This window comes from Ovis canadensis, chromosome 8 (assembly GCF_042477335.2).
Source record: "Ovis canadensis isolate MfBH-ARS-UI-01 breed Bighorn chromosome 8, ARS-UI_OviCan_v2, whole genome shotgun sequence".
Lineage (NCBI taxonomy): Eukaryota > Metazoa > Chordata > Mammalia > Artiodactyla > Bovidae > Ovis > Ovis canadensis.
Window position 1 is genome coordinate 20,767,071 of NC_091252.1, and position 13,423 is coordinate 20,780,493.

General features: G+C 41.5%; 1 protein-coding gene across 6 annotated transcripts in view; it reads right to left on the reverse strand.

Annotated features, from left to right (window-relative positions):
- Positions 1-13,423, reverse strand: part of UBE3D (ubiquitin protein ligase E3D) — a 330,935-nt gene that overhangs the window by 162,561 nt on the left and 154,951 nt on the right. For 3 of the 6 annotated variants that reach the window (XM_069599004.1, XM_069599003.1, XM_069599005.1), the window contains one exon: positions 4,718-5,282. The exons of the other annotated variants lie outside the window; for them this stretch is intronic. In XM_069599004.1, coding sequence (XP_069455105.1) covers positions 5,262-5,282 — 21 coding nt within the window. In that variant the 3' untranslated portion in view covers positions 4,718-5,261. Of the gene's footprint in view, positions 1-4,717; positions 5,283-13,423 lie in introns of those variants that run through there. 6 annotated transcript variants of the gene reach the window in all.

A 13,423-nucleotide genomic window follows, 5' to 3' on the forward strand; every position in this document is an offset into this window, starting at 1 on the left:
AGACTCTGATGCTGGGAGGGATTGGGGGCAGGAGGAGAAGGGGACGGCAGAGGATGAGATGGCTGGATGGCATCACTGACTCGATGGACATGAGTCTGAGTGAACTCTGGGAGTTGGTGATGGACAGGGAGGCCTGGCGTGCTACGATTCATGGGGTCGCAAAGAGTTGGACATGACTGAGCGACTGAACTGAACTGAACTGAACTGAACTATGTATGGAAAGATGAAAGCATCTGGTTTGTTAAAGTTCTTCCTGGGACTTCCCAGGTGGCCAAGTGGCTAAGACTCCATGCTTCCAATGCAGGGGACACAGGTTTGATTCCTGATTGGGGAACTAAGTCCCCACATGTTGCACAGCCAGAAAAAAAAAAAAAATTCCTTCCTGAGATATACATCTAAGTTTCTAAGGGGCCTGCTCGTCCAAAGCTCAGAGTACCTCATTTTGGTTTTCACCCTGAATTCCTCTCAGGGTGTGACTGCAGTGTGTTACCACTTAACCTTATGTGAGGTTAGTGATGATGGCATCGTAGGTGAGTGATGCTTTTTGATCTTCATTCACAACTTAGGTTTAAGTTTTTAGAGGTATAAAAGATGGGCTGGGAATTGATATTGCACTATGCTTCTGGTCCTTAGTAGCCTCTAATTAGTAGTCACAAAATTCTCTGTACCATTATCTAGGAATACTACAGTATAAGGTCTGGAATTGTATTCACAAGACACAGGAGGCTAATGTGGAATGAATCCTTAAGGGCCAAAATTAAGGCTGTACAGCGTGTTTCTATTCTCTTAGTCTTCTTAATGTGGTTTTCCAAATGCAGATCTCTGATGCTGGATATTTCTCTCTCTCTCTCTCTCACACACCGACCTCCAATTTTCCCTATATAAAAGAAAGACAGAAAAGGTCCCACTTCCCTTCTTTCCCCACCCTCCTTGGCCCCCCAAAACAGACTCTCCCAGGTTTAGACATGTCATTCTCGGACCTACCCAATGACTAGACTAGAATAGCTCACTCTGGACACTGGCATAGTTGTGCGGACCTTTCCCTCCGTTGGGAGAACCAACGGAGACTGACTGAGCTTCAGTTGAGAGCTTCATCATCTCAAGATTGCAGGTGACATGATAGATGCAACTTCACCCATGTTAAGTGTAGTGTGTGGACAGAAATCGTCCCTGTGTGTGTGTGTGGCCCCTCCTCTTGCTCCTGCCTCTCAAAGCCACTCCAAAACAGGAGGGAAGGGAGCAGGTCACAACCTTTAGAAGAATGACATGGCTACAGAACTTGGCAAAAACTGGTTAGAACCAACTGGGTCCAAGATGGCAGAAGATTTGACTTCTAGTAGACCTGGAGCCTCATTAAAATGCTCATTATAACATATTAGCATATGCTAAACAACACAGTTACCAGCACCATGACAGTTTTGAGGCTGACCATGGTTATTGTTGTTGTTTAGTCCCTAATTGTGTCCAGCTCTTTTGAGAGCTCAAGGACTGTAGCCCACCAGGCTCCTCTGATCATGGAATTTCCCCAGGCAAGAATACTGGAGAGGGTTGCCATTTCCCTCTCCCAGGGAACTTCCTGACACAGGGATCGAACCCACATATCTTGCATTGCAGGCAGATTCTTTACCACTGAAGAAAAGGATCAGCCACCAGGGAAGCTTGAGGCTGACCGTACAAGGCCCCAAATGGGTGGTGGCTCCATTTCTGCCATTTCCGGAAATCTCCGCCCCTTCCCCAAAATAATTGGAAAAATCTCCCCATTCACTAGACTATGAAATTATTCAGCCTATAGAAACGAGCCATGCCTTATTTCAAGGCTCTCCTTCTTGCCTTCAGAGAGAAGGCTTACACTCTTTCTATGGGGTATGTTTCTCAAAGTTATCTTTGAAATCATGATCACCTTCACCATCTAAACTGTAAACAAGTATCAGTATGGAAACAGTTCCTTTCATTTCCAGAGGAAGAAAAACTATCTCAAGGGAATTCTGCTCCAGGCACATCTAATTTATTCCATTGCGTCATCAAATTTATTCCAATCTCCAACAATTAGGTAAAAATAAACTGAACTCTTAAGAAATAGTCACACAAAGGTATTCAGCAGCAGCGTTTATCTGCATAAACAATAGTATACTAAAACCAGGTCATGTGCCAGAAAAAGACTCAGGTTTTGTAATGACTGTGTCACTGATGATGCACCGCTATAGGGAACCACCAAATCTCATTTTCATGACACAGCCTCAAGAGCAGTGGCTCTAAACTGAGGTCAACTTCAGCCTCTAAATTTAATCCCTGGGTCGGGAATATCTCCTGGAGAAGGAAATGGCAACCCACTCCAGTATTCTTGCCTGGAAAATCCCATGGATGGAGGAGCGTGGTATACAGTCCATGGGGTTGCAAAGAGTCAAGACATGACTGAGCAACTTCACTTTCACATTTTTTTTTCAGCCACTAAGGCAATGTCTGCAGACATTTTTTTGTTGTCACAGCTAGGGTAGGGGGCAACTGGCATGTGGAGGCCAGGAATGCTGCTAAACATTCTCCAGTTCACTGAAGGGCACCAGAATATGTTACCCCAAATATCCCACTATGGCATCAGGAATATTTTGAGCTAAAGACAACTGAGAACCAGCAGAGGCAAGAAAAGCTTTTTAATCTCTCCTTAACTGAGTAAAAATATAAATTTCCCCATTTGTAAAGGAAATTTACATTCACAAAAGGAAATTTCCATTTGTAAAGGTGTCTCTGAACAGGAAAAGAGCCACAGCTGGACAACTCTTATTGTCATTATCTGCACAAGACAACCCTTGTTTATGATATATTTCCTCCCCTCACCTTCCTAGAACTTAATGCCCCCTGCCCAGAAGCCTTAAACTCCCTTCTCTTTGTCTAAGATGGTATATAAATCTCAATCATCTGGTCACTTCCTAAAGTCTCATTTCCTTGTGAAACTTCTGTTCAGAGGTATGTAATTAAATTGGTTTTATTTCTGTCATTAATCTGTCTTTTCTCAGCTTGATTTGCAAGCCCTAACCACTGAACTTAGAAGTGTATGGAAAAAAAGTTTCTCCTCCCTACAGAAGAGGACAGTCCTCCACAACAAAAACTTATTCAGCTTCAAATGTAAATAGTACTAAGGTTGAGAAACTCTGTTCTATGCTGACAGGTAGAAATCTAAAGCACTGAAAGTCACTGAGGTGTGTGGCAGCTGAGTAGTGTAAGTGAAGTCAAACCAATTTTCCTTTATGACCGTGAGTCTTGGAAAAAATACTGAGAACTACAGTGCTTCAAACTGTGCTTAATAAAATGACTCTGCAGGATCAAAAACGGGGTTTTTATTCCTATGTCTACCAGCTGCACCATTAAGAGTGCTACACCACTGCTCTGCTAGTAGGACCCCTGTTTTGGTTAAACTACAAGGAAGAAGCAGCTATGAAAGGTTCACTAAATTACCATGCCAGTGACCCCTGTGTTAAGGGTGTTAGGAAATTAGGAGACAGGGAAATTTTTGAGTAAAAAGGTATTAGATAGTCCACAGGGTAGAATTAGTGCCAGTATGAATCAGAGGAGGGCTCTGTGGCGCCTTCCTGGATACAACTACTTTCCTTGTCTCCAGTTTCTTGTTCATAGGGTATAGGCTTCATTCAGCCTCCTTGACCTTCCCTGAACTCCAAAGGGCAGATTCAATTTCTCATCAGAGAAGGGAAGGAATGCAGAAACTAAGGAGGACCCATCAAGAAGATACAGTGCAGCGATTAGAGTAGGAGCCTAGTTCCTTCTGAAGGGACATACATAACAACATGCTTGAGTTCTTCTGCAGGAACAAAGGGCTTCCCGGGTGGTATGAGTGGTCAAGAACCCCTCTGCCAATGCAGGAGACAAAAGAGACGTGGGTTCGATCCCTGGGTCAGGAAGATCTCCTGGAGAAGGGCACTGCCAAGCCATACCAGTATTCTTGCCTAGAGAATCCCAAGGACAGAGGAGCCTGGCAGGCTACAGTTCATAGGGTCACACATAGTTGGACATGACTCAGTGGCTAAGCACGCACACACGCAGAAACTAAAGGCCCCATCCTGGTGGGGGATGGGAACCCCAGAGTGAGCACAAGATTCTTGGAGCACAGCCTTGTTACCTCACCAACAGCCAGTCAGAAGAAAGTCTGCATGTGTGGGAAGATAAAGAAGACTCTGACCTCCTCCCCAAATGATTCTTTCAAAAACTTCAGTGGTCGAGCGGCATCTTTGGAGGTGGTTTTTGGACGTGAGTCCGCCACCTCCTCAGGTTGCCAGCCTCATGAATAAAGGAGGTTTTCCATTCCAATCAACACTTGTCTCTGGAGTGTTGACTTTCAAGCAGCGAGCAGCCTAAGGTGACTTTGGTAGCAAACAGGCTTGGTGAGAGGAGCAGGTATAGCTGCAGATCTAGAGACTGTCCTCCTAAGTAAGAAGTGGGCAGGAAGAATCTGCCTACCTCCAGCCCCGAGGTGGCTCCTTCTGTGAGATGACAGGCACGTCTCAAACCTTCTCCCTAAGATGAGGGCTGGTCCTGCGCCCTGTAGGACCCCCTCCAGCTCTGTCATTCTGAGCAGTTCCCTTACCACATGCTCCAGCACACAAGGACTCAGACAACTCTGTAACAGGAGGCCAGTGAGGTATATTTCTTCATCTGCAGCGTACTTGGTAATGGTAAAGGAATTAAAGAAGAAAAGGAACACGAGCAGTTTTGCATAAATGGGAAATCTTTTAATTTGACAATCAGGCATTCAACAGACATTTACTTACTGAGCATCTCCTCTGAAGAAAGTATACAGAAGTTCCATATTTTCTTAAAAAAATTTTTTTAAAAACAAATCTGAGAAGTTCTCTGGAAGCTTATGTCCTAAGATTTACAGTAGCTAACATTCAGTTCCACCAGCGAAGCCCCTCGCTGCCTCCACACAGGACAGATGGGTCTCCGCCAGTTCTCTCTCTCCAGGTGGTGCTGACACAGCACATATCTCAATGTTCCTCTCGGTGGGAAACAGAGATGAAAATTCTATACTTATCTCTCAACCTGCTACTATGACTTTCTGCACGGCCTCGGTGTTTCAGAGATTTAAAGTTAACTCTTCTCTTAGAGAACAGATGCAAGCAAGGAAACTCAGAACTGCAACGCCCTGTTCTTTCTGTAGCCGGGTTCTTGTCTCTGCAACTGCTGCCCACTGGGCTGACTGCTGGCTGCTGGTGCACCCCGTGCTGTGGAGAGGAATGTGTCAACTCCCTTGGCTACATCTTCAAAAAGGCCACCTGGAAAAGGAAGAAAAACCCACAGTGCTTTCCTTATATAATGTGATAAAATGGCTGAGTGCACATCAAACCTGGATCAGGTAAGTCTGGTCAGTAAGGATGCTCGCTGGTCTACAAAGAAAAATGACTCCTGGCTGGGCCAGATACTGCTATTTTACAGAGGGAGCCAATTAGTTCTTTCATAAATAAACCATACAGTAATTAAAATAATTCACATGCACTTTAAAGGGAAAAAAAATTAAGTTTAAATTGACACTAACATTGTACTGCCATGAAGTAATCCAGTTCTTGTTCCCATTGGTTCAAACAGCTGCTTTGGATCTTCTGTGAACAGACTTCCAAATCCTGAAGACTCCTGGGCAATTCCAGGTTCTTGTCATGATTGTTAATTACACTAATCTCTCTTCCAGTCATGCCAATGCTTTTAACCACATTCAACTATATACATGGGCTTGTCAGTGCAAGTTATCTTAAAATTCAGTTGTTTCAAAAAATTTAATTCATATAGACAAAAAATTATTTCAGACTATTTAATAAGGCCCAGATCAAATGCATCAAATTTCTCAATAGTTTTGGATAATTATGAAACAAATATAATAAAGTCAACCATAAATGCTCTGAAAGTTCTAGTTCAGGGGTGATAATAAATTGCGGAGAGTGACAGCATCTGGAAGAGAGCAGCACGCAGTCGGAGATAAAGATGTGGAAGTTTGTCCCGGGCCATTTTTGCGGGGAAGGAGTGAGCAACAGAAGCGAAAATATTCCACTCTTGGACAGCTGGTACTTAAGTCCCCAAACGCAGTCAAAGGAGGTGTGTATTTAATGAGCCCTGTTAAGGGGAAAGGAAAAGCAAAGAGTCGTGCAAGGGCAGAAGGCATCTGCTTTTCGTCAAGTGATTCAGAAGGATGTTACTCTTCATACGATGCTGGTGAGAAAAGCCCCTGCTGTGTTTCCGTATCAACTTCCAGCTGAGTTTTTCTATCAAGTTCTGCAGTGAGAACAAAGTTGAAGGAGCAGGCAAAGAAGAAAGGTTAAGATTCCTAAATAAAATATAAGCATGGGGTGGGGAGGAGATAGATAGCAAAGTAGAAGGACATGAGCTCACCTCTTCTTACAGAAAATGTAAACTTGGACAACTGGTGCAAACGTCAAGGGCTTAAAGTCAAGAGTCTGTGATAATAGTTATGAAGACACTTGTGTTTCTCTCCCTGGCCTCTCAGCTGGTGACAGATATTAGAAGCCCATGAATGTTCAGATGAGAAGGGGCTGCTGAAGAGAGACCAGATGGGCCCTTTAGGGGATGATCACAGAATCCCAGGAAGGAGTTTCAGGGGTTACTGAGTCTGACTTCTGGCTCACTGTGGTCAGTATCTCTGTTGGGAGACTCTACTTCTTCAACAATTCACAGGGACCTTCCCAAGAAGCCAATGCCACTGCTGATACTCAGAGACAGAAAGATGGTGGCTGAAAACCAGTCATCCCTTTTTGAATTCTGAGAGCCGCAATGTCATGGAGTATTCCAACCAGGAACTACTTAGAATAACTGATGGTGACAAATGTTGTCATAAAAATGGTTTTAAGAACTTTCGCCCTAGAACCACACGGATCAGTGGTCCTCTACTTGGGACAATTTTGCCCACCAGGGTACATGTGGTAGTGTCTGAGGATTTCTTTTTTTTGTCACGGCATGCAGAATCTTAGTTCTGGGACCGGAGATAGAATCCTTGCACCCTGCAGTGGAAGCACCGAGTCCCAACTGCTGGACCACCAGGAAAGTCCCTGGAGATATTTTTGGCTGGCACAATTTGGGGGATGCTAAAGGCATCTAGTGGGTAGAGAGGGAGGGATATTCTGATAATGCACAGGACAGCTCCCCATAAGAACGAATAATCAGCCTAAAAGCATTACCAGTGCCAGTGCTGAAAAATGCTGCAGTTCAGAGTTAAATCTCTCCATGACCTTCAACAAGAGGTTTAGTTAGATGTCTCTGTGACCTTCAACAAGCTCATTAAACTCTATAACAGGACCTACCAGAAACTTGTAAAACACTTTCCTATTTTGATTCTTTTCATCCTCAGCAGTCTTATGATTTAGGTAAAGCAGGCATCTGAAACTTTGTTTTACAAATGAAGAAACAGAAGCTCAGAAAACCTAAGTGACTCGCTCAGGATACAAAGCTAGTAAGTAGCAGGGATGGGTTTAGGAAGAAATTTTTATTTCCAATCCATGCTTTCCCCCCCTGTAGTTTACAGATAGATGATCAAGATAGAACTGCACAGGTTGGGGGACTTTCGATCTTCACATTGTCTCATATATCAAAGAGTTACTTTCTTTTGCATGCTTGTGAACATGGATGCAAGATGGAGAAAACTACATGAGTCCACGCTCATTAAAACAATGCAAAATGCAGCCCCTGAGTCAAAAAAGAAAAAAAAAATTTAATTTGACCTACTATGTCTTTTTTTTTTCTTGTTTGTTTTTATAGTGCTGCCTGCCAAGGACACTATGTGTTTCTCAGGACTTAATAACAAGAAACTGCAATCATCCTTGGGAACAGGTACTGTACAATGTAGTTTAGCTTCTTTTTATTTAAAACATTTTGAGATAACATATTTCAAATGCAGATTTTGTTTTCCCTAGCTTTTATTCGTGACAGGAAAAATTGCTTTCCCTACCTGCCATTTATTTTAAGAGAGGATAATTTTATTTTGTTCCATTACACTGAGAAAAATCTCCGTATTTCATCTTTTTAGTTTTATTCCCCAAAGTAAAAAGTTTTAAAGCTTTGCAGAGTCTATGAGTACAGCTACAGCTTCAGGCTCCATTGTTGCATTTCTGGAGTATCTAGCTACAAAAGCATAAATAATTATTAGAAATGAGGGAGATAGGGCTCTTTGGAGTTCGCTGTAAGGTTTCACCCTCTTTGTTCTCTCCTCCTGAAAGTGGACGCTTGGGAATGAAAAAGGGGAGGGAGAGTGAAACTGTCTAAAAATACTGTCTCTGCTTTGAGTCACCATCTAAAAACAATCTTAAGCCACCATAAGCAGGGCCAGGCTGCAGTAATAGTTGACCAAATGTTCAGTTTATAATGCTTCTGTACAATTGCGTAAATATGCTAAACACTTTTGAATGCTCTTTTTGTCTTAGTTAACAAAATTATACTATGAATTCTATTCCTCAGCATAGAGTTGGAATTTCAATCAATAGAAAGACATGCTGTCAAGGCAGCCTGCACAAGAAAAAATTAACATTTTAAAAAATGCTACATAAATGCTTTGAGGTGCACAAAACAAGACAGATAAAACTGTAAAATACTGAAAAATGTGTTTCATAGTAAAATTGAGCTTTAGAAAAGACTCTTCAGAGAAACTAGCACAGCTACACACAAATGTTCCTTTTAAAGGGTACTGTAGACTTAATAAGTAAATATAAAACACTATGCCTTAAACATTTTTTGTTTAGGTATGGTTCATGTTCAAAGTTATGTTCTGAAATAAATGTTATGACATGGAAACACATTTTATTTTAATATTATAAAATCCAGTTTCTAGGCTCAAGCTTCATTTACAAAATAAAATATACAATATAAATGTAAATACAAAAATAATGAAAGAAAATTACTTTTTCAATCACATTGAGTCTTAAATGACAACAGGGTATAAAATGCTTCCTAACTTGCTAATTTAGCATCAATCAGGCCTGTGTTGATGACAATGTGGACTCCACTCTTTGCGCTGAATAAATAATATGAGATTTTCCTCTACTGGGCTGGCAAGCTGGCTTCATTCACTCAATTCATTAAATGATTAAATACCACCTATAAGTCTGTGACTGTCCAGTCAGAGAACACACTGAGAAGGTACTCCCTCGTGGCACTCATATGTGAGTGGGGGAGACAGTCAAGTAATGAGATGATTCTAATAGGTTGGGATAAGTCTAGGATGGACGCCTAATACCTGATCACAGAAAAAAGACCATTCTTGGGTTATGAAAGGAAGTAAGATTTCTCAAGAAGTAGCCTGAATGAGGTAGTTATTACTCGAATTAGGAAAACTTGTGTGGTAATAAAGCCTGTCATGGCACAGAGTGGGATATACCTTTTTTCCCATTAAAAGAAGCTGGCTTTGCTAAATGAACAAACAGGAAGGATGGAATAAAGGACCAAAGATGTGAGAAGCAATACAATAAGGAAGAAGATCCTATCCCTCTAAAATGACAGTAAGTATGTGTACATTGAATGTGGACAGAAATACTAGACCAAGCAAACATCAGTGAAGCCTTCCAACTCAAATTCTGTAAGAGCCTTTAGAAAGTAGGAAAAAGGCAAGTAAAATCACTGTCTTTAATGTCACTTAAACCTTTACCTTGTATTTTAAATAAAATTGTATTTTATTTAGTCCATGGTACACTAGGAAAACAATAGAATGAGAAAGACTAAAGATCTCTTCAAGAAAATTAGAGATATCAAGGGCAACTTTCATGTAAGAAGGGGCACAATAAAGGACAGAAATGGTAAGGACCTAACAGAAGCAGAAAAGAGTAAGCAGAGTGGCAAGAATACACAGAAGAACTGTACAAAAAAGCTCTTAATGACCAGGATAACCACAATGGTGTGATCACTCACCTAGAGCCAGACATCCTGGAGTGCGAAGTCAAGTAGGCCTTAGGAAGCATCACTATGAACTAAGCTAGTGGAGGTGATGGAATTTCAGCAGAGCTTTTTCAAATCCTAAAAGATGATGTTGTTAAAGTGCTGCACTCAATATACTAGTAAATTTGGAAAACTCAGCAGAGGCCATAGGACTAGAAAAGGTCAATTTTCATTTGAATCCCAAAGAAGGGCAATGCCAAAGAATGCTCAAACTACCACAACAGTTGCACTCATCTCACACGCTAGCATGGTAATGCTCAAAATCCTTCAAGCTAGGCTTCAATGGTACATGAATGAAGAACTCTCAGATGTACCAGCTGCATTTAGAAAAGGTGGAAGAACCAGAGATCACATTGCCAACATCTGTTGGATCACAGAAAAAGCAAGAGAATTCCAGAAAAACATCTGCTTTTCACTGACTACACTAAAGCCTTTTGACTGTTGTGTGGATCACAACAAACTGGAAAATTCTTAAAGAGATGAGAATCCGGGACCACCTTACCTACCTCCTGAGAAACCTGCATGCGGGTCAATTAGAATAGTTAGAACTGGACAAGGAATAGCTGACTGGTTCCAAATTGGGAAAGGAGTATGACAAGGTTGCGTGTCATCACCCTGTTTATTTAACTTATATGCAGAGTACATCATGTGAAATGCACAAACTGAAATTAGGATTGCCTGGAGAAATATAAATAACCTCAGATATGCAGATGATACCACTCTTGTGGCAGAAAATGAAGAGGAACTAAATAGCCTCTTGATGAGGGTGAAAGAGGAAAGTGAAAAGGCTGGCTTAGAACTCAACATTCAAAAAAAAGAAGATCATGGCACCTGGTCACATCACTTCGTGGCAAATAGAAGGGAAAAAGTTGAAGTAGTGACAGATTTTATTTTCTTCGGCTTCAAATCACTGTGGACGGTGACTGCAGCCATAAAATTAAAAGATGCTTGCTCCTTGAAAGGAAAGCTATGACAAACTTAGACAGCATATTAAAAAGCAAAGACATCGCTTTGCTGACAAGGTCCGTATAGTCAAAGATATGATTTTTCTAGTAGTCATGTATGGATGTGACAGTTGAATCAGAAGGAAGGCTGAGCGCCGAAGAATTGATGCTTTTGAACTATAGTGCAGGAGAAGACTCTTGAGAGTCCCTTGAATTGCAGGGAGATCAAACTATCAGTCCTAAACCTTGAATATTCTTTGGAAGGACTGATGCTAAAGCTGAAGTTCCAACACTTTGTCTACCTGATGAGAAGAGCCAGCTCACTGGAAAAGACCTTGATGCTGGCAAAGACTGAGGACAGGAGGGAAACAGGGCGACAGAGGATCATACCAACTCAACAAACATGAATTTGAGCAAACTCCAGGAGATGGTGAAGGACAGGGAAGCCTTGCGTGCTGCAGTCACACAATTCACAAAAATTGGACATGACTTGGCAACTGAACAACAATAACAACACAGTTGGAAAATTTACAGACCAATCGAAAGCTTGTGTTTTTCACCTACCAGAACCAGTAAAGCACAGCAGAGCTATGTTTTCTAGTTAAGGGCAGTGTGTGAAGGACCAGAAGATGGAGATGTGAGTGAGATAAAGAGAGGCCCTTTCCTTTCCTGATGAGGCTAGACACACGGACAAATGCAGCAATTCCCGGGTCTTGAGCCTGTTTTTCAACAAAGCAAGAAACTTCTAGACGTAACCTTCCCATCACCTCTTTCATAGCCAGGGGGTTGTGGAGGCATTGCTGGTGTTGGATGGTGCTACTGAGACAGCACTGCGGTGAACAAGCCATCCGGATGCAACTGCCGAAGCTCCCAGTTATATAAGGCAAACCCAGCAACCTCACCCATGATAGCAAACACATGGTGCAGACATGTAGACGGCAACAGTCTTGAGGTCGTACATAAAAATGTATTTTCTCAAGCACAAAACACATTCATTTAAAGGAAAAAATTCTATGATAGATACCGATATGGGTGGGTGTTAAAGTGTAAAATGGTAAATAGTGCTACCACAATAAACACACTATCACTCATAAATCAAAAAGTCCTTTGAATTTCTCATTCTTAAGGGATACGCACAGGAGGGAACTGTGCGTATACGCAGAAAGAACAGTGGTGTGCTGCAGCTCTGGAGAGACTGGTGTTTTGAAATCACCACTGCACTGCCCTTTTGACACCATGCCTCCAATCAAACAAGTTTATTCAGAAACGGAGTTACTAGGGTTCAGAAATGGAACATTTTTCTATAGTATTAATTCCTTAAAATTTTTAGCAGCAAAACCATTTTAATAAATATTATTTCAAGGAAGTCATGCTCATTCTAACCTTAAGAAGTGTGGGTGTTGAAGAAAACAATGTTTTGGGGACATCAATATAGTTAGAAATTCCAGGAGGGGACACGAACCCACATGGGGAACAAAACAGCTTTCCACAGCAGGTAACTGGTTTCTGGCATCTATAAAAATTTATGTCAGTGATAATTTAACATTCCTATTTTAGGAGTAAATATTAATTTTTCTAACAGAGATACTAGCTAGTCCCTCCTAGTCCCAAAGGAAGAACTAGCTTCATCTAAAACACTTCAACCCATTGTCAAGGACGGAGGAGGGACCAGCTTGGGAGGCTATGGCTGTTGATCCTACTAGTTAGCTGTGGAAAAGCTCTATGGAAACATCACCCAGGCAATAATGAGATGCTGTAACAAGTGATCCTGGGGCAGGACTACTTAGGTGCATGTGTACAGAATTCTGTTGAGTAAGAAGAACAGCACAAAGCGATTGCCCACACTTTTTAGGCAAAGGGCTAAGGAAGGTCATAGCTACCTCTCTAAAGCCTCCTAGACAATTTCATCTCATACCTGAAGAGTCTTAGTTTGTGCTGGTTGGTATTTAACCATAATTATTAAAACTTAGAGAAATCAGGAGTTGTTCTGCTCATGGGAATTCTTTATTCTAATAAATGATCAATAAATATGAGTTACAGACAAAATTAGAAAACACAGAAATGCATAGAAAGAAGAAAATAAAATTTTTACAACTTTATGATTTAGAGATAACTATTATTGACATTTTAGATATATCTTTTAAGATTTATTTTCTATGTATAACTGGACATTTCTGCATATGCTGTTTTGTAATGTGTAGCTTCTTTATAACCTAATGATATATTATAGTAGCTTCTCATGACAGTGAATATTCTTCTATGACATGTTAAATGGTTGCATTATACTCCACTATATATCTGGTCACTTAAAAAAAAGGTCAAACAAATAACTCACTCTGGAAAGCAAACCGAAGGGGTCCTTTGGAGGGGGATGGCTGAGGGGATAGTACTGTTGAGCCAGAAGGCACTTTAGCATAATCTGGCCCGGGTTCTCATTGGTATCTCCTGGAACTTGTATATCAGGCAGATTCTCCTGTTTCATTCTAGAACTGCTCAACCAGAGCTTCCGGGGGCAGGCCAGCAACTGGGGTCCTGCAGGTCCTCCA